Consider the following 19,972-nt stretch of genomic DNA (forward strand, 5'->3'; position numbering starts at 1 on the left):
CGGACACGACGGCATGTCTAGATCGTGTGACTAACACACGCTCACAGTCCATGCATGCGGGCCATGTACCGTATCTATCACATAATGAAATTTCAAACCATGTCAACTGGTACCATGCTCATATTGAAGCAGTCAATCCGATTCATTGTCTATGCCTCGAAAGCTACGACACGACGTCATCTCCAATATGAACCTCCAATATGAAACAATCTGAATGGAGCTGTTCGTAGTGAGAAATCAAGTACTCCTTTCATTAACCTACACACTGCTGCTACTACATATCATAAGAACTGCCTGAGTGTTGTCAATCCGACTGAGATTATGAAAGTCAGGTAAAAGCTCGAACTAGGCGGCCGCCGCATCTTCTGCCTACATATAACATACAAACTACCAAAAGCCAACGCAATGCTCATCTTTGATCATCGCAACCTATTTCAAAGAGACCAGAGGCTCGTGCAACATAGGGCCAATTAGAGCCCGAAAAGCTTCAGTCGGACCAAATGTGGGACCGAGCTTCAGTTCTGGGGCTGTTTCCAATCACCTACTTTCCATCTAGGGGAATGCAAGTCATATAGCTACTTGCCCTTATCAGGAGGAAGATGAGGCTCGTAGCCAACAGCACGTAGCCCTCGGAGTGCAAGAGGCTTCTCCCCAGCCTCGTATTTCCACAAGGTGTACGTCAGCTTCCCCGAACGGCACTCCACACCTAATGTCGTCTCTTCTTAGTGTTGCGACCACGATCTTCGTCATCGAGGCCACCCTCGCGATCCTTTCGCTTCGCCTTCTTCTCCAGCTCGTCCCAGTCTTCGCCTTCTTCCTCGTCGTCGTCCGAGCCCTCTTCGCTCGCTTCGGCAGACGCATTGCTATCAAAGTCGGAATCTTCTTCAGATGACTCGCTAGCATCTTCAAGATCATCCTCAGATATTTCAAAGGCCGACTCTTCGTCTTCATCGTCTTGATCCTCGTCGTCGCTGTCGTTGGCGAGGAACGACCAGCCGCCGTCAACGAAGAACTGGTGGGTGTCGGCTGTTACCGTCTTCATGATGGTCGGCCAGTTGAGATTGAGTGGACCCTCGGCGAAAGGGATGTCGGAAGAATCAAGCCACTCCTTCACGTCTTCGAGCGACTCGACCGGAATGGTGTTGATATGATATGGCGCACGAGTGAAGTCTTTGAAAACGAACACGAGATCAAAGTTCTTCAGCCCGAATTGAACACGTTCCAGATGAGCAATCTCAATATCGTCCAGTGTGATGACCATAAAAGGCGGCTCTGTGACCTGGATCAGACAATCCGTCGTGGGCTGGATATAGACGTTGCTGCGGAACGGAACGCCATTGAAACCGAGTTCTCGGAGAGGCATGTCAACTTCAAGTGACTCATTCTTGCCTGCTTCGGCAATCTTGGTGGCGAAGTTCTGGAAGAGGCGATCCAACTCAGCACGACGCCGACGCTCCTCCTGCTCAGCTTCGAATTCATCCTCGTCGCCATAGCGGTACTTCCGCTTGCGGTTACCCGTCTCGTCGAACTGGATATCAGTTGCTTCTCTATAGAATTGTACATCCTTAGTCTTCTTCTTGTTGCCGATGAGTATGGGATCCTTCAGGTGAATATGAATAACCACGATTAGTTCGTGTGCGCAGGGTTGGAAGAAGAGGTGGCGAATGTTAGAGAACAACACGTCAACTCTTTGCTGACTGCTGAGTGGTGATTGGTACCGAATACCATTTTGGTGGATTTCGACCTTGCCAGGAACGCGCTTGCCTTCCATAGCAGGACGAATGAAGACATTGTCCAGAACGGCAGGACGGCGATCTATCAAGGGTTAGGACAGGCTTACTAAAGGGGGGGGGACAAGGACCACTCACTCCGTATCTCGACCAGCTTCTCCTGCTCAATAACGTCCTCCATGTCCTTTTTGGCCTGCTCCTTCTTGGTAGCCTCCTTCTTCATGTTGGAGATTTGAGTTGCAATCTCATCGTACCGATCACCATCCAAGGATCGGAAAGTTAAGCTTCTAACGAATTGAGCGGAGGCGTCTTCAAAGGGTTGGTCATCCTTCCGCCCGACTCCTTGACCCGGAGACAGGAAGTTGATACGCAGGAAAGACCACTCTCCCTCGTCGTTTTTGCTTGCATTCTTGATGGTGTTGATGTGGAATGGAACCGGTCTACCCATGACGGGCAGTATCACTGTCATATTCTTCTGGTCGACAATAATCTCCAAGTTTCGAACCTTGGGAGGAAACTGATTTTCCCTCTTGTAAGATTCGAATTTCTTGAACTTCTTGACCTCAGTGCCATTCTGGCCACTAGTAGACTCAGCAAAGCGAGCTAAGCCTTCTTTCTGCTTTTTAGCGGCAAGCTCCTTCTGATGCTCCCGACGCTTCTTCTCCTGGTCATCATCCACCTGGGCCGAACGTTCCGACCGGAGCCTTGTGTTAGTGATGTTTTTAGTAGCAACAGCACCCACGCGAGCATCCTTCTTCTCCTTTTTGGGAGTCGGTTGCTGCTCTTCTTCGTCTTTGAAGAAGAACGACGTAGCGTCGAGGTCTGTGGGCGCATCACCGGTAAATACGACAGCCTCACTGTTAGTGACTCGAATGGTGTCGGTGATGGTCAGGGAGTAGTTCTTGCTGAGCTTGTCTTGAGGCTGAGGGTTCTCGATATCTTGGAATCCCGTCGTGACACATAAAGTCATGCCGTCCTTGAGCGTTCGGGAGTTCTTCGCGTTCAAAACCAGGGTAGGATCCTTGCTCTCTATGCCAATTCCAGAGCCGACGTTTTTGAGGAAATGCTTCTCCAACTCTGGCTTCTTGGACTTGATCAAGCTGATGGCCTTCTTGTAAACGTCACTGGCGGTGACGCCGTCTCTGATCTCCTTCAGGACCTGATTGTGTACTGCATAGAGAAGTTTGTAATTGCTCTCTTGGACCTTGTTAGGGTCAACCAGGAAAGTTCTGGCAATGGTCGAACTGTACGACCTGTATCGCAGTCCCATGCCCGCAATGATTATGCCGGCATGCAGGTTATCATTGGTGGGCTCGGCATGGAGCTTCAAGTCGTATTTTCCGCCACTCTGAACTGCGGGACCAAGATACCAGTCAAGCTGCGAGGAGTCGAAGTCCGAAGGCAGCTTTTGCTTGTTCGGCAATTGAACCGTTTTCCACCAAGCCGCATCATCGAGCTTTCGGTCCACCTTCTCGGCTAGCGCGCTATGCTTGACCTTTTTTTCCTGATCCAGGATGTTGGTTATTTGGTCGAGGAAATACGGGTTCATGAGGGCAACGCAGGCTTTCGATGCGGTTCGCATGGCTCGCAACTCGGTCTCATCCTTGATTGAGAAGGCAGCGGTCGACAGAGCTACCGCGATGTCCGTCTCTTCAGCATCCTTGCATTTGTCTGCAAAGATCTTCTTCCACTCGTCGACAAAAGGTCCCTTAGATGTATCCTTGGTGAGTAGACCGACTTTCTTGCCCGCGGAATTGATGCTGTCGGCGATTTTGAGGAACAGCTTCTCGTTCTCGCTCGCGTCTTTTCCTCTGACCAGTACTTCAATAGGGAACCTCCCGCCCTTCAGCTGTTCGAGGTGTTTTGCTGTACAAGAAAGTCAGTCCAGACCTCCCATGTGTGAGCCTTGTGATATTTTCCGTACCCTTCTTTGCCGTGGTTACAACGTAGAGGCAGTCAAGCGTGAACAGCATGAGTGTGGTCGGGAACTCGTAGCCAAGAAGCCAGAACTAGGTTTGTCAGTATTCGGACTAAATATGAGAATGCGCGCCGTCTGTGACATACGTGCATGGAATTATTCTTGTGGAACTCTGGATTCTCCTCGACCTTGCCCATCATGATCAGGATGGAAGACACGCCGCCGAAGATCTGGTCGCCGGCGCGCTTGTCATTCTTCCAGGCATTGATGAAATGGTTTATGCGCTCCTGGAAGAGCTTGCCATCAATCTTTATGTCGCCCATCTTGAATGATGCGGTATTCGCAATGGCGATGATGGCCGACAAGATGTGAGATGGGAAAAAGATGCGGAAGGTTGCGACAACAAGGAGCTCGTCAACCAAAACGTGCTCCTTGGCTTTAGTGTCGAGCACTTTTTGGGTGACGCGAAAGAGTGGGGCTTGCTCTCGGGACGTGCTTGGTCGCGTCGGGTTTAATGGATTTTGTATGAGCGCGACTTTGGGGTAGTCGTAAATGCTCTCTCACCAATTTGCGACACTGGAGATGAAAGTGACCATGGAAGGAAATAATCAGCAGAGGCCTATTCACTGCCAGCCAGCCGGTTTGCATAAAACCGCACACCGACGAAAATCCTTCGCTTCAAGACGTTCAATGATGGGAATCCGAGGTGGAGGTGGAAGGGCCAAACTTGGGAGAGGAATCTGAAGTTTGAGGAAGCGCGATTTCTACTTCAGGCAGCAAACCCTCTGGCAGATGATGAACTTCGGTGGATCGAACAACCACAGGTTGTGCTTTACGCAGACTGTGAGATCGTGAGTGCGATTCACGCCTTCTGTCGATTAGGGTATGCCAGCGCTCATTGAAGATGCCATACGGGCTTATTTGAGTTTAAAGAGGACGCATATGGTACCTCTTTCAACTTGTCTACCTCACTTTAGAACCAACCAGCACCGAAGCGCGAAGAGACCCGTCACAGCAAATCTCCATTCGCGTTTGACGGGACAAGCCGGTGAAATGTATTGGTTTCGATGTTCTTGGATGTATGCGGTCGGCCAGGACAGTATTGCTCCTGCCATTTCCTTGTTACTAGCCGGTAACTGCGTTCTCAACTTCATGGATCTTCATGCGATCAAATTCACCCGCTGCTTGGTCGAACGTAAATGCTGCTTGTTCATGCCATGCCAGAGCTGCTGCAGAAACCATAAGGGAGGAAGAATAAGTTACAGATCAACTTGAACTACCAACATGTAACTCATCCGTCATCACCGAATACATTGGTGATGAAGAAATAGTGCAGCCCAGGGCAAGGCTATTTGATAGGCTCCTACTTGAATCACTCCGATATAGGCCAACATGGTCACTCTCACTATCAATGACAACAGGACAAGCTACCAACAGTTTAGGGAGTTGCCATAGAGGCCCTTATCACACGTCCCTGAGCTTCAAAAACGTGACCGATCCATGAAATGTGAGTGCAGTATCCCCACTCCCACAAGCTTACTAACTATTGAGGGCATCTTACTGATCCAGAGGTTCCGAGGGGTATGTGAAAAAGCAGCCTCAATACTCTCCAAGCTTGTGATGGTATGCTTGGATACAGCCACTGTTGTCTGAACTAGATCTCAAATAAACAGCTGGTCAAGCATATTGATTGGAATGTCCTTACAACGCTATTGTTCCGTAGTAGAGCTAATAACAGAAAAAGCAAAGAAAAAAAAAGAAAGGCAATTATCATACAACATGGCTTCACAGTTAATGTGCTGCTTGTTTCGCTCCCGTCTTATACTTCTTGGGAAAGTCAGACAGCAACTGCTATACTGCATTCTGAGAACCGGGGGACCGAATGGCGCTATGGCATCTGGTAACTCAGCGCATATAGACCATTTCCGCAACCCCAACTTCGACAGCTGCACAAAGAGTGGACCCGGCGAAGCAAGACATTAGCCTAATATCCCCAAGTACATCGTTTGTCCTTAAAATTGACGTCAGGTAGCATCAAAGGCGAACTTCCCTCCGTGATAAAGCATACAAGTACCCCGCGGTCTGGCAGGCCTCGGTTTACTTCCACTTTGCTTCTCCTTCTCCGTTTCTCTTTTCTATGCACTAACTTCGAAAATCGCTGAATACATGACCATGTCTAAGATAATCAACCTCACCAATTATGAGGATGTAATGGCCTTCACTCCCACTCAGCGCAAGGACACCTACCCTTACATTTCGTTGGACAAAGCAGATTTTTCTGGGAAGTCTGTTTTGATAACCGGAGCATCCAGGGGCATAGGCAAAGCCACCGCCATTGCCTTTGGCACAGCGGGCTGCTCCAAGATCGCTGTTGGAGCTCGATCCGATCTATCCGCAACTGCAGCCGCCGTCATCTCTGCCGCGACTGCAGCTGGGAAACCAAAGCCACAAGTCGTCATGTTACAGCTAGACATTTCATCTCCCGAGTCCGTCAAAGCCGCAACCGCCAAATTGTCGCTTGAATTCGACGGAAAACTCGATATCCTCTGTAACAATGCCGCATACCTCGAAACATGGGGCATGGTCATGGACTCGGAGCCAGCGGACTGGTGGCAGACTTGGGAAGTCAACGTGAAGGGCACCTATCTCTGCGCGCGGCACTTCCTCCCGCTGATCTTGCGATCCGACTCGAAAACCATTGTCAACGTAACCAGTTCCGGCGCTAATGTGGTTGCTCGAGGCTGCTCAGCTTACGAGACTTCAAAAGTGGCCGTCACGCGGTTCACCGAATTCCTGGTGGAGGAGTATGGGAGTCAGGGTCTCGTGGCGCATGCTTTCGATCCAGGGTCAGTTGACACAGATATGGCCAGAAAGTTGCACGAGGATATGTACACCTTTTTGAAAATGGACGCGGTTGATCTGCCGGCGGATACTACGGTGTGGCTGGTACGGGAAAGGAGAGAGTGGCTTACTGGGAGGTTTGTAAGCTGTAGCTGGGATATGGAGGAATTAGAGGAGAGGAAAGAGGAGATTGTGGAGAAGGAATTGCTGAAGTTTAGGATTGCGATTAAAGCAAAGATGTAAGTAAATGCGGTCCAGACTCGGAGGATTGCACGCTGGAAATTTCCGGTTATGACTGGCGGAGATATTGAGCACTTACGCTTGGAAGAACAAAGGAGAATGAACGATATCCAATTCATGAATAGTCTTTCCAGCAAAGGCTACCCGCAAGCGATAACTGACCAGAATGTGGCAAAAGGAGCTGCGGGACTTGGACGAAACATGACAGCAGCAGCAGACTTTATGGCAACATATCACAACTTACAGCGAACAAGTAAACCGTCAGCAGTCATCCTTGCCAGACAATCCCTCGTAATCTCCTCAACACCCCGACACCCACACAAAGCCATGCACCTTCGAAAATCCTCGTACAACACCTGCAATACCTTCTCAACCCCCTCCTGCCCTTTATACGCTAACCCCCAGATTACCGGTCTCCCCACCCAAACACATTCAGCCCCCAGCGCAAGCGCAACAAAAATATCCGATCCCCTCCGTATCCCACCATCCATGTGCACTGGTATCCTGCCTCTGGCGGCTTCCACACACTCCAGCAGCGCATCCAATGTTGCCGGAGCCCCGTCCAACTGCCTCCCGCCATGGTTACTCACAATGATCCCATCACACCCATGCCGAATAGCAAGATTCGTGTCCTCGGCTGTCAAAATCCCCTTGATCCAGATCTGCATCTTTGTCTTCCCCCTTAACCACGCAATGTCCCGGGCCCAGCTGTGCGAGTCGTCGTTATACTGCATAAACCCCGAATCATGCGTCGTCTCGCGGATCACTTCGCTCGTTCTCTCCAGGTTAGGGAACGAGAGGCCTTCAGGAGTGCGGAAGTCGTTGCGCCACTCGTTGTACCGTACACCCAGCACGGGGGAGTCACCTGTCAGCAGTATAGCCTTACATCCCGCGGCTTCGGCTCGTTGGATGATACGTTCTTGCAACTGACGGTTTCTCATTGGATAGAGCTGCATGGCATATGAAATTCCGTGCCCACCAGCGGCGGTAATGTCACCAGTGGAGTAGTTGGCGTACGAGGAAATACCCATATTGACGCCGAAGGAGGAGCACGCCCGCGCTGTGGCAAGTTCGCCGTCGGGGTGGGCCATGGCTTGGAGTCCGGCAGGGGCGATGCACAGGGGGAATTTAATGGGCTGGCCGAGACAGGTTGTGGATGTGTTGAGGCTGGAGACGTCGACTAATACCCGCGAGCGCAGGCGGTATTTGTCGAAAGCGGCTGAGTTCTCCGCGATCGTAGTTTGGTAGGTTGAACCTGAGTTAAAGAATTCCCTGGCTGTGACGGGCAAGTTCTTGGAGGCGGTCTTTTTGATGTCGTCAATGTTGAGTATGACGATGTCTTCGCCCTTCACCGGGACCGGTAGCGGGGCACCTCCAGACATCGTTCGGAGCCGCTGAAGGAAGTCGTTGCTGAAATTTCCAGAGAGATTTGAGTTCGAACCCAGCGTTAAAAAAGCAACGACTTCAAAAGAACTAGCAAACGTTTATCGTATTGTTTGAATCGAGCTGGAGGTTTTGACTTGATACTCAACCAAGCTACGTGAACACCGATTAGAGTCCGAACTAATGCATACATGCTTATCAGTGGACAAGTCGTTCCAAGCGAAACGACTTATCTTAAGTGGGAATTTTACCGCTATGCTATACTCGAATTTGAAGAGGTCATCATAGGCCTAATCTTCAAGTTTCAATAGATGCCCAGCTAAATATGCTGCACAGAGACAGAAAATTTGAATTAAAGGCAGAAAAAAAAGGATAATGAACTCGAATTCCGCCCGTCCGCCCGCTTCTCCACTCCGGACCTACCGAGTCTCAATCCCGATCCGAAGCCCGGCGCTACTCCTAACCTGACTCATTGAAGCTATTCTCGAAGGAACACATGCCTCGAATTTTAAGGTATCCCGTCTGATTAGCCTTTTGAACCTCAACTGTTCTGAACTAAATTCCCAATTAACAACCATAACCCCATCAAAATGACGGCGTCCTCCAACCCCTCGCCGTACATGTCCACGCCACAGGCCAACCCCATCAAGATCGTTACGGCCCTAAATTATCCTCATGTGCCTTACACAATATCTATGTAGTACTTCGGCTTCGAATCCGATATGGACGTCGATGGTGCCGCATTCCTAAAAGCCAACGAGAATAGTCGCGTGCCCACGCTCGAAGACCTTAATACGGCGCGTCGTGAGCTGGGAGTCTGGGACCATTATGAACTACGTCCGACGATTATAGTATACGGATAAGAGCATCCTTGGACCACGGGGCACGAGCGAGCAGTAAATGGTAAGATTCGAGAAGTGGGAGTACTTCCTTATGACGACGTTGGGGCCGATGATGGGGCGGATGAATTGGTATAGGTAAGTGAGGAAAGGAAAGGGTCATGTTATGTGCTTAGCTTGGTTCATAAGAATAGGTATTATAACGCGATAAAGAATGAGGATGTGGGGGATATGTATTCTAAGCCGACTAAACGGTGCTACGAGGTTCTGGAAGGTCAGCTGAAGAAGACTGGATGCAAAAGCATTCTTCCCGGCGGAGTGACGGCAGTGGCCTCGCATTTTAAACCATGGGTAAGAAAGCAGCGGTGAACCCCTATGGGAGATCCTAGCGGATCTGGCAACAGCTAGCTTTAGGCTGGGGTACTACCCGGAGCGCTTCCGCTCAGCGAGGGTGGTTGTTATCCCTAAGCCTAATAAAACGACAGCTCAGAAGCAGACCCCTGGCGGCTGGTGCCCCATTGCCCTGCTTAGCACGGTAGGGAAGGTAATAGAGACGGCGATGAGCCAGCGTATCACCAAAGTAGCTGAGGCGGCCGGCCTACTACCAAAGGCCAAATGGGTAACCGCGCTGGGAGGTCCACCGAACTGGCAATGCGTATAGTTGAGGACGTGGTCTATACGGCGTGGAGACGCGGGGGCATCGCCTCGCTGCTACAGCTAGACATCAAGGGGGCATTCGATACGGTCAATTACAGACGGCTGATTTCCATATTAGCCCGGAAAGGCTACCCGGAGTGGGTTCAGGAGTGGGTACGCAGCTTCGTGGAGGATAGGACGGTACGCCTCCGGTTCGATGGTAAAGAGTCAGAGCCAATCCCCCTACGAGCTGGCGTCCCCCAGGGGTCACCGCTATCCCCGATACTGTTTATATTATACATTTCAACGCTGTACGAGGAGCTAGCGGAGCAGCACCCACTACTTTTAGTAGTCGAGTTCGCGGACGACACGAACCTGCTAAGCGTCGGCACCGATCCAGACACGACCTGCCGCCGGTTGGAGGGCGCATGGGCTACGTGTCAGCGGTGGGCAGTGAGGCACGGGATGAAGTTCGCCCCTGACAAGAGTGAGCTAATGCACTTTACTAGGACCCGAGAGCCCTTGCCGCAAAGTATTCGGCTTGGGGACGCCACAGTGTCGCCGGTAGTCTCAGCGAGGTTCCTAGGAGTCTGGTTCGACCGCAAACTGACGTGGCACGCCCATGTTGAGCGTGTTAAAACAAAAATGGCAACTAAAAAGCTAGCCCTGACAAAGCTAGTCAATATGTCGTGGGGCTGCGATCTTATACGGGCGAGGCTGTTATATACGGTGGTTATCCGTAGCGCGATCGCCTTCGGGGCGACTGCGTGGCATACTATAAGTGAGGAACCGGCAGGGACAGCTAAGAGCCTGATGGGGATACAGAACGAGTGCCTCCGGGTAGTCTGTGGCGCCCACAAAGCGACGCCGGTTCGCCACCTGGAAGCAGAAGCAGCAATCCCGCCACTAGACCTCTATCTTAGTGCCCGGGCTGCTAAGTTTGAAGAACGGCTACGGCTTAGCGGGAAGAGAAATCTGCTTCGCAGCGCGAGCGCTAAAGCGTCACATATACTCCGGCAGGATAGGCCGGCGAAGAGGAAGCAGGCGTCGCAGCTACTCCGACCGGCAGGGTACACTATGGAGAAGGAGGCCCGGGGCTCCGAGTGGATGAGTGAGGAAAAGGAGGTTCCGGCTGCCCTCCTCGGCCACTGGAGGAAGAGATGGCTCACCGGAGCAGAGCATCACGATCGCCAGCGACGCGCCATCGCTGAGGAACCGGAGGGCCCTTCGATGCAGATACCGAAAGGGGGCAAGTATTTCGGCCTGAACCGACCGGAGGCGTCTACGCTGTGCCAGATCAGGACGGAAAAAATAGGACTAGCAGCCTTCTTATTCAAGACAGGGGCTTTTGGCGTGTACTCGCCGCTATGCCGCTGTGGCGACGCCCCTGAGACGGCAGAGCACGTAATCCTCTTTTGCGGGCTGTTGGAAGGACCGAGGGAACGATTACGGGCCGCCATCGCACCACGGCCACTATACTCTCGCAGAGACCTCGCAACGGCAACATGAGAACCAGTAGTTAGTGGGACTATTGTAAGGTGGCTGCTAGGGACGGGTCGGACAGCTTCAAGGCCCAGATAGCATCGATCTTCTCAGGGGGGACTTTGTTGGTAGGTTGAGAACCAACGTAGTATGGTAGTGAACGCAACGCAGTCGCCAATAGGGCGAACCGACGACGCAGCGTATGTATTTAGTCCAGCCATTAGGGCACGGTTTGACATACGGGAGTACTAGTAGAGGTACCGGGGGCTTCGAGCCTACGGCGTATTTAATAATAAAATAAGAAAGCATGCATTTGCGAAACTCAGCCTGGATCCCTAGCCTACGGTGAGGAAGTGATTGGGCAAGATAACGGCGACGAAGCAAATTCAATAGGCGTACCAGAAGATCAAAGACGCTCCGCAGCCTTGAGTCTGAGAGGAGATGTTGGTTGCATCGAGTTTATTGCCGCTATACTCTACTATTAATCGCCTGTTATATCATCCTAGATCTTGCCTTCTACACGTACAACCTTCTACACGTACATCTACCAAATGCTTGTTAGTGGGGTCGTTGAGGTATCTATATTCATACGCACCTGATAGCAGTATTTCCAACCAGCCACACATCAGAATGGATACTTTCAAGTAGACTTCTTCTCGATACCCGAATCCACCTCTGAAACTGAGGAGAGTCGTTGTGGAAACCCATCAGCCTTCTTGATAAGCCGGAGCAATTCCGAAATCTGACCAACCTTGTTCATAAGTGTGTCAATTTGCGAGTTTTGCTTCTTTATCAGCACATCAATTCCGTGACCAGGTTGACCACTTCTTTGGTCCATATCAGCTTCGTATCATTATCAAAGACCTCTCCCATCCTCGGATTGAGTACATCGGACAGCGAGCGAGCTTTGTTCCCAAGAAAGGTAATTTGTGAGACTTGTTACCGTTTCAGCTTGTGGATATTTTCGGGCACCTGGGCCAGCTCGTTCATCAACGTCGGGATATTGCCATTGTTGAAACCAGTGTCGAGCTTTTCCAACAACCCAACCGCCTTGTTCACGAAACTTATCAATTTGAGAACTTTTATTTCGTCTCAGAGCACGAATTTGTCGCAGCGGTTCCAAATGCCCTTAATCAGTATATCAGCCTTCTCGTTGGCTGGTTCCGGAACGTCTTTCGGTTCAGCTTCAGCGTTCGTCTTGCCAGAGCGCGGCCCAGCCTTTTCCACTGCGAATTTCCCGGATGGTCCTGATTGTACGGAACGTTTGATTTCGACTCAGCGGTTCAAGCAATATCGAGCGTAACGAACTATCGTAGGTAGCTATCGTAGCTAGCATACATTAGCGTGGAAGACTCAAAGATAGGGGAGTCACGCATTAGGAGTGTAGAGGGGCTCACCACCGCCACCATCGTCATCGGAGGACTCGCTCGAATCGATTTCGTTCATTGCTAAAAGTCCTTCTTCCGACTTCCCCAAGCCAAGTTTGAGCGCATCAGAATCGGATTGGGTGTGGCGAGGATGAAGCGGTAGTGGTTGAAGTTCACGAAACGATTGGTACCTGTCAAAAGTCGTCTCCTGGGCAACATCAGTCCAGGTCCCAGTGGACGCGACCCAAACTATCGGGCTTAGATGCTTGATCTTCACAAGTAGCCATTGTCATATTTAAGATGCCTAGTGAGTATACAGAGGTGAAAACGGCAGGTACTTGGATCGAATAGGTTTGGATATTTGAAAACGAAGATTTGGGAGACGAATGCTCGTAGCACCGGGTAGCTGGATTTGACAAGAGCATGTTCATACATCCAGTGTGACTTCCTGCATTGGAATCATAGCGTACCAGCCTGACTTTTTGAGGTTGCCAGACTGCAATAGAGGAAAGCGCTATGGAAACCATGTTGCCATGAATTCCAACCCAAGCAGGCAAGCACAATCGATGGTGCTCGTGTGAATACCACACACAAGACGTACGCTTTACAAGTATTGCAAACTTTTAGTTGTTCACTTGAATGGCCAACTTATTCACATGACACCTTGTGTGTTTAGTCTGCCACAGTTCACCACGCACGTAGTAGTCGCACGATATCGGTCTGTACTTCTCTCTCAGCGGCGAGTGCATCATTATGAGAACTTTCCTGGAGTCCCTACGTCCTTGATGCTCATTTGCCATGCCTTGGAGACAGGCTGACGTGGCGGAACCTAACCTTATTTACAGCGTGGTCCAGAGATCAGTGGGCCCATGCCCGTGGCCTTCTTATCGCCGTAACTACCATTTGAGGAACGGCAACTTCTTCAAGCAGACATTGCGCTCTGTATATTCGACTGAGCTAGACGCCACGAGCGGAACTCCTTTTACTCGCAATTCATAACAACAACTAGAATCACTGGCTCACGCAATCACCCCCACCGCTCCGTATCTGCGAAGACGATCATCGGATGACAGGCCAGGAGACAACGTGCTTTTAAATTTCTTCGAGAGACGTACTCAAGATAAATTTCAGTCTCAGATACGTGTTTAATGTTTCGGTGCCATGCCGTGCCATCCGCTTTACAGTTGGTAGCGATACAAACACCAACCTACAACTCATGAAAAAAGACTTATCGAATGAGCCCGCAAACCCAGTGGCTGCAAGACTGATCCAAGGCTACAGTAAAGGCCAATTCGGTGGTTGTTCGCACAAACGCGACCCCCGAATGCTGCTGGGAGCCCCCTGCGAGATATTTCAAGGACTACCACGTACGGCAGCATCCACTTCGTAGCGTAGAACGGCCCGTTCAAGGCGGAGTCACGAAGCTGATCAACCTCGGCTTTTGAAATTTCATTTGGAGCCGCTTCGCCACAGCGACTCGGCTGAAGACTGGTTTGAGAATGCGATGTCTCTTGGCGAAATTGGGTGTAAACCAACACTTGAACACTGCTCGTTCAGCTCCAAAGCTGGCATGATAGAAGGCGCACACAGGTGGAATAATCAGGTTGCATCCACTTTAGAAATGTGGATAATGGGCAATCTCACATTATTCCACCAGGGTGCATGATGGCGGCGCAGATGGCGGTAGGGTCATCGATAATGCAAAAAGCTGATGTCGATTAGCTGAAGTTTGCACAATGTGGTTTGTCGACAACTTCATTGCGCAAGTGGCTTTGTTTCGCTCGTCAACTGTCGGGTCTCCACCTTGAAGACGAGGTTCATCATCGTCGTTGTTCGTTCTTCGTCAACAAGAACTTGGTATGTCAAATGATCATAAGGAAAAGGCCGACCCGTCATGGTAAAGTAACTTTTCGCATCTCGATTTGCCATGCACTCGCACTCGCTGGGAACGCTGGGGAACGCTGGGAACGGGGCGAGACACAGGGATTGTCGCAGTGCTATATTCCTGTATCCCTACCCTTGCCCATATTATGGTCTAGACCTGGATCAGGTCATAACTAGATCTTTGGACCAGATACCTTAAACAGCGTAGGTTCACTCCAAGCATCCCTGTCTCGTGGGCCCGCTCCCCAAATGGCAAATGATCAGGTCCCTGCAAGCAATATCCCCCAGAAGACCGACGACAATGGACGAATTCAAGGCTTTTGTTGGTCACTAGCCATGCTTCGTATCCGCGTCGCCCGTGTTCCATACGGCATAATTCCATCTCTATTTCCAATGTCTTGCTTAAGCTATGGCCAAGTGCCTTCTCCTTCTGTGTCCTGTGCATTTGTAGCTTGGGAGGAAGACGCAACTTCAGAACGGTAGGTAGCACCCGTTGGAAGCATTTTCCTCCCATTCGGTTGTTCCTCATTTTAGCGGGTCGGCAGGTTGTTCAATCCTGTCCTGCGGTTGTTCCCCCTTCTAGAGCCCGCTGTCGATCTGAACCGTAGTGCAGAGCCGCAAGGTCGCTCATTCATCTAGACCTGTCAAGTTGTCAATTTGTCAAGAAAAGTGCGAGACTGTCTATGCTGGAATCGATACTATCCAGCTCTAGAACACGCGATACCTCGATCAAGTATTTGTTTGGGCGCGACTTGTCGGCTTCGCACTGACGCCCGGTGGCCAGCTCTGAACTTTACTCGTTCCGATCACTCCACGTTCAGCTCTGCGTTGATCCCCGATCTGCCCAGGAAGCTGCGGCATCCTGCGACATCCACCTGACGAACCTCACGATTTCGACCCGCTCTGCATCCACCCTCATCGGCCATTGTATCCATCAACATTTCGATTTCCTTGCGGACCCCCCGCGTGTAGTTGTGCATCTGGTCGTTGGATCTGCAGGTGGGCGCGCTTTTTCGGCCAAGCCATTCGACGCTTTGAGGGGGAAGCTGAACGATCCTGCTGCACCTCGCGACTGCCATCATCTTGAGCAAGATCTTAGGTCGGCAGTCGGGACCGGGTTTTCACCATTGCCATCTTGACGACTCAATACCGGCGTACGAATTGGGACATTGGGGAATCGACAAAGTTCAAAAGAATGCGTTGGACGACACGGCTTCCACGTTCGCAATCGTCGACTTCGACCTGAGTCTAGAGCCATGAGGGTCGCGATACGGGAGCAGCTGGCAGCTCTGGTGCTTGTCGCAGTACTCGTCGCCCTTGCAATTCTCTCGATACCAACATGGATCTACGTCAACAATTTCGTCGTTAAGGTGGAGAGCGGTGGCCTGGCTTTGACGGCGTCGTTAAAAGCAGCCCAGATATCCTCACAGATCGAGTTGATACAAACGACATCCAAGTCCATAGCGACTCGACTGCTGATCCAGGCCTCTTTAAGATCCTATTACGAAGGCAATGGAACCGGCGCAAATTGGACTGAAGCCGCAAACGATCTCAGAAGTGCACTCAACGCGGGCAACGCCGGTAGTAGTTCAGCCAACCTATTACAAACACGATTGTACTCGCGAAATGAGACTGGTGCATCTGATGGAGGACTTCTCAACGTGACTGGTTCTGGCATCCGCGAAGAGAATATCCTGCTGCCGTACGTTGCGCCGAATGGCTCCGAAGTTTTCCTTTCAGATACGGACTTCGGATACCCGCCTTCCCTCTACCCGAACATCACATATGTTCCCTCGTCGGATCCAGACCCGTTGGACGGAAACATCACGATTCCGATTCCTCGACCATTCCCGGATATCAGAATCGACAGTTCCGTGGGAGGGCTGATATTGGGCCCCCTGGTCATCAACGCAAGCTATGCTTTGATGTCTTTGACCGTTCCCATCCGTGACAACGGTAACACACTTGCAGTTCTTGGTTTTATGACCCTAGTGACCGAGGCTACCTCTTTGCTGCATATTACGAACTCTAGAGAAGGACTTGGTAACACGGGTATTGTGCTACTTATAGGCCCAGACACGGATTGGAATCGGTTCAGCAAGTATAACTCAGCGGCGAACACAACTCATAATGCGGCGAACAACTTCTCCGCGGTTCGGGTCAAGTACGTGCTCCCACCTCAGCCTGCTCCTGGCTATCCCAGCAGACACAAACGGCATGACTACAATTCGGGGAACTACGACGAACCATTCAGCGTCAGCGATTACCCTGCGGCATACAAAGTCCTCACTCATAGGAATCCCGCCATCAATAATGCAAGCAGCATGTTATCCTCGACAAACGAAGAAGGGGTCTATGTTGCCGTTGGCTATGCCCGCCCACAGACGACCCTGGTCAACTGGACACTCATCGTGGAGCAAGACCGGAACGAAGCGTATACGCCCATCACAACGCTTCGCAACATTATTCTGGGTTGTGTCTTTGGAACTGTAGGGTTGGTTCTCATCATGATCTTACCCTGCGCACATCTCAGTGTTATGCCCATTCGCCGGCTCAAAGCAGCCACCGAAAAGTCGGTTGCGCCGCCTGGTTATGACTATATGGACGAGCTCGAGAATTTTGAAGAGGATCACGAAAACCCTGCTTCGACCGGCGTCTCGAGCAGATCCGAGAAGATAATGCTAGGTCTGCGGTTCGCTTCCTTGAAGAAAAAGTTGCGACGCAGGCGGAAACCTCCTCCATCAGAAAACGATAGCGATCCCAGAAGGCGCGTGTTTAAGATTCCAGGAAGAGTGAGGGACAAAAGGCACTTCGTGACCGATGAGCTCACGGAATTGACACAAGTTTTCAACGATATGGGTGATGAATTGCTCAAGCAATACACGTCGCTTGACCAAAAAGTCGCCGAGAGGACGAATGAGCTCGAAACCAGCAAGAAGGCTGCAGAAGCAGCCAACGAGAGCAAGACTTTGTTTATTGCCAATATTTCCCACGAGCTCAAGACTCCATTGAACGGCATTCTGGGGATGTGTGCCGTATGTATGGAAGAGGACGACATACTGCGGATCAAGCAGTCACTGAAGACTTTGTACAAGTCGGGGGACCTACTGTTGCACCTTTTGGAGGATTTATTGAGCTTTTCCAAGAATCAAATCGGGCAACAACTAAGTCTCGAGGAGAAAGAGTTCCGGCTGGGCGACATTCGATCACAGGTGCTAACCATTTTCGATAAGCAAGTGCGTGAAGGGAAGATCAACTTCGCTGTTCATTTCCTCAGCACTGATCATGACCCGGGCCGGAGTCTTGAGCGGCACAGCACAGAGATTATTGACCCGAAGCTCCCTGCCATGGGCCCGTATGGAGCCGGCCGGCTGAAGGATATGTGCCTTTGGGGTGACCAGCATAGGATTCTGCAAGTCATCATCAACCTTGTCAGTAATAGTTTAAAATTCACCCCGCCGGGTGGGAAGGTGTCTGTACGGATACGGTGCGTCGGCGAGATAGAGCAGGCGGTCGATGAGAGCAGAACTTCTTCGTTCTCTAAAACCTCAAATCGTCCGGGTCGGGGTCGCCATAGGGTGGGATCTGGCTCCAACCAATCGACAAGCTCGAAAGGACAGGCAACTCCTCAGCATTACAAAGGGGGGACGGCTCTATCCATTAACCCCATGGATCCCAAAGCAACACCTCACGTCCAGGTGCGCGAAAGATCGCCGACTCCGCCTCCGGCGCATGCAAAGTCGTATATGTTCGAATTCGACGTAGAGGACACTGGCCCCGGCATTCCAGAACACATGCAACAGCGCGTTTTCGAACCTTTCGTGCAGGGTGACCTGGGACTAAGCAAGAAGTTCGGAGGAACAGGTCTCGGTTTGAGCATCTGTCAACAACTTGCTAACTTAATGGGTGGTTCTATTGACCTCAAGAGTACAGTAGGTGTTGGTACAACTTTCACAATGCACATACCTTTGAAGTACACGAAGGACAGGTAAGGTCATCCCTCTTCTGACCTTTGCGGCAGCCACTGATGCCATTTTCCAGGACCTCAAGTACAGCCTCAAGTAGCATGAAGTCTAGGCCACCAAGTGTGACCTCCGAACATGCCGAAACCCAGCGCAACTCGATGGCAAGTACGAGCGCGGAAGCCAAGGCCACGGTTCTAGATCAGCAACCCCGCCTTGTTGGGCTAAGCCAACCTTTTTTCGCCGCGAATCCGCAGCCGGGGGCCAAACCTACCCCCGCAGACCAAATGAAGGCAATAGACCGCGCACTTTCGAACAAGGACGATGGAAAACTTCGAGTGCTTGTAGCTGACGATAATTCGACCAATATCGAGGTTGTGAGTAGAATGCTGAAACTGGAGGACGTCTACGATGTGACCATCGCGAAAGACGGACAAGAAGCCTACGATCTGGTGAAGGCGAATATGGACAAGGGCTTCCGCTTCGACGTCATTTTTATGGACATTCAAATGCCCAACTTGGATGGTCTGCAGAGCACCCGGTTGATCCGCAAAATGGGTTACTCGGCGCCTATTGTGGCTTTGACAGCATTTGCGGAAGAGAGCAATATGAAGGAGTGTATAGAGTCTGGCATGGATGAATTCTTGGCGAAACCAATCCGCAGACCAGCTCTGAAAAAGGTCCTTAAGCGGTTCGCCACCATCCCAGAAGAGCCCGACACAACATCGCTCTGTCGGAAGACGAGTCCCAATGGAAATACCAGTCCCTCTACCGAGTCTAATGCATCCAGTAACGGCACCGCACTACCCGCACAAGAGCCGGAGGGTAAACCGACGATGAATGGGATGTACACCCCAGCAAAAGTTGCAACAATTGCCACTTCGTCATGACGTCTCACCATCAAATGCCCAATGACATCGTGGACAATGAGACATACTACCAACCCCAGGTCGGCATGCAATATCATCTTCATTTCCCCTTTGTTAGATATAAAGAATGAATCATGTGGCTCATCTTTCTCGATTTGAGAGCGAAGTCAGATAGATCATCACTAGGGCGGCTCGCATTCGGAACTTCCAAAAAGGGGCGGTTTTTATCTTTTCTCATAAGCGAGGCTAGGCGCAATGGTGTTTGCCCCAAACAAGCAACAGGAAGGCAGGAATTTGTTTTGGGGTTTCTTTCAAGTACATGTAATCGAGCGATTTCCTCACAGGAGGAAATCGTTTTGCCATTTCTGCCACTGGGCACCGCGGCCCTTCAGGATTGGACACAAGCTTTTGTTTGTCCACGGAAAGATAGGAGAAAGCGATAGAGCGACAGAGCTCAGAGACGGGTCTACTGGGAAGTACACGGCACCACATCCGTCACTGTATGCTGCATTCAGGGAGAGCAGAGGAGAGAAAGAATTGCTGCTGATATATACTAACGTAATGTTAAGCTGAAATGGAGAGGGGTCGCGACTATGGATGGCATGATGTGTTGGTATTTGCTATACCCTTGAAATACTTTCCTCTTATTTACCTGTTGCGACTATGGTGAGACTCGTGGCCTGGGAACTGTCCAAACCCTTGAAAACAGTGGTCCTGGATGGAGGCTATTGAGTACTTAAGAAGATAGGGGTTGGTGCGCGACAACCCAAGTGACGCAGATTGACTCCCCGTCCGCCATAAATATACGCGTATTGAGTAGA

The 19,972-nt window shown here is 50.9% G+C and overlaps 4 protein-coding genes across 4 annotated transcripts; 2 read left to right on the top strand and 2 right to left on the bottom strand.

Moving 5' to 3' along the window:
• Window positions 1–706: 706 nt before the first annotated feature.
• On the bottom strand, window positions 707–3,971 carry BCR38DRAFT_488539 (FACT complex subunit spt-16; the record flags this gene model as incomplete). Its single annotated transcript, XM_040864285.1, has 4 exons — window positions 707–1,815; window positions 1,869–3,596; window positions 3,655–3,739; window positions 3,795–3,971. 4 exons carry the CDS (start codon window positions 3,969–3,971, stop codon window positions 707–709), a joined length of 3,099 nt encoding a protein of 1,032 aa, XP_040712082.1.
• A 1,888-nt stretch (window positions 3,972–5,859) lies between these two features.
• BCR38DRAFT_350752 (NAD-P-binding protein) lies at window positions 5,860–6,732 on the top strand (the record flags this gene model as incomplete). The annotated part of the gene is made up of 1 exon (XM_040856595.1): window positions 5,860–6,732. The coding sequence occupies one exon, from the start codon at window positions 5,860–5,862 to the stop codon at window positions 6,730–6,732; it is 873 nt and encodes a 290-aa protein (XP_040712083.1).
• A 115-nt stretch (window positions 6,733–6,847) lies between these two features.
• BCR38DRAFT_58631 (S-2-hydroxy-acid oxidase) lies at window positions 6,848–8,419 on the bottom strand. Its single transcript, XM_040865495.1, has 2 exons — window positions 8,364–8,419; window positions 6,848–8,292 (listed from the first exon to the last, which is right to left on the bottom strand). The coding sequence occupies exon 2, from the start codon at window positions 8,109–8,111 to the stop codon at window positions 6,963–6,965; it is 1,149 nt and encodes a 382-aa protein (XP_040712084.1). The 5' UTR covers window positions 8,112–8,292; window positions 8,364–8,419; the 3' UTR covers window positions 6,848–6,962.
• A 6,794-nt stretch (window positions 8,420–15,213) lies between these two features.
• Window positions 15,214–19,289, top strand: BCR38DRAFT_58656 (uncharacterized protein). Its single transcript, XM_040865496.1, has 2 exons — window positions 15,214–18,308; window positions 18,362–19,289. The coding sequence occupies exons 1-2, from the start codon at window positions 15,577–15,579 to the stop codon at window positions 19,170–19,172; spliced, it is 3,543 nt and encodes a 1,180-aa protein (XP_040712085.1). The 5' UTR covers window positions 15,214–15,576; the 3' UTR covers window positions 19,173–19,289.
• The last annotated feature ends 683 nt before the right edge of the window (window positions 19,290–19,972 follow it).

Source organism: Pseudomassariella vexata (assembly GCF_002105095.1).
Source record: "Pseudomassariella vexata strain CBS 129021 chromosome Unknown BCR38scaffold_13, whole genome shotgun sequence".
Classification (NCBI taxonomy): Eukaryota; Fungi; Ascomycota; class Sordariomycetes; order Amphisphaeriales; family Pseudomassariaceae; genus Pseudomassariella; species Pseudomassariella vexata.

What these genes read in the sequence shown, in the direction of transcription:
- BCR38DRAFT_58631 (XM_040865495.1), bottom strand. Translation starts at nt 8,111, where the DNA reads ATGTCTGGAGGTGCCCCGCTACCGGTCCCGGTGAAGGGCGAAGACATC.
- BCR38DRAFT_58656 (XM_040865496.1), top strand. Translation starts at nt 15,577, where the DNA reads ATGAGGGTCGCGATACGGGAGCAGCTGGCAGCTCTGGTGCTTGTCGCA. An exon ending in TTGAAGTACACGAAGGACAG is followed by an intron (nt 18,309 to 18,361) that starts GTAAGGTCATCC and finishes GCCATTTTCCAG; the next exon opens with GACCTCAAGTACAGCCTCAA.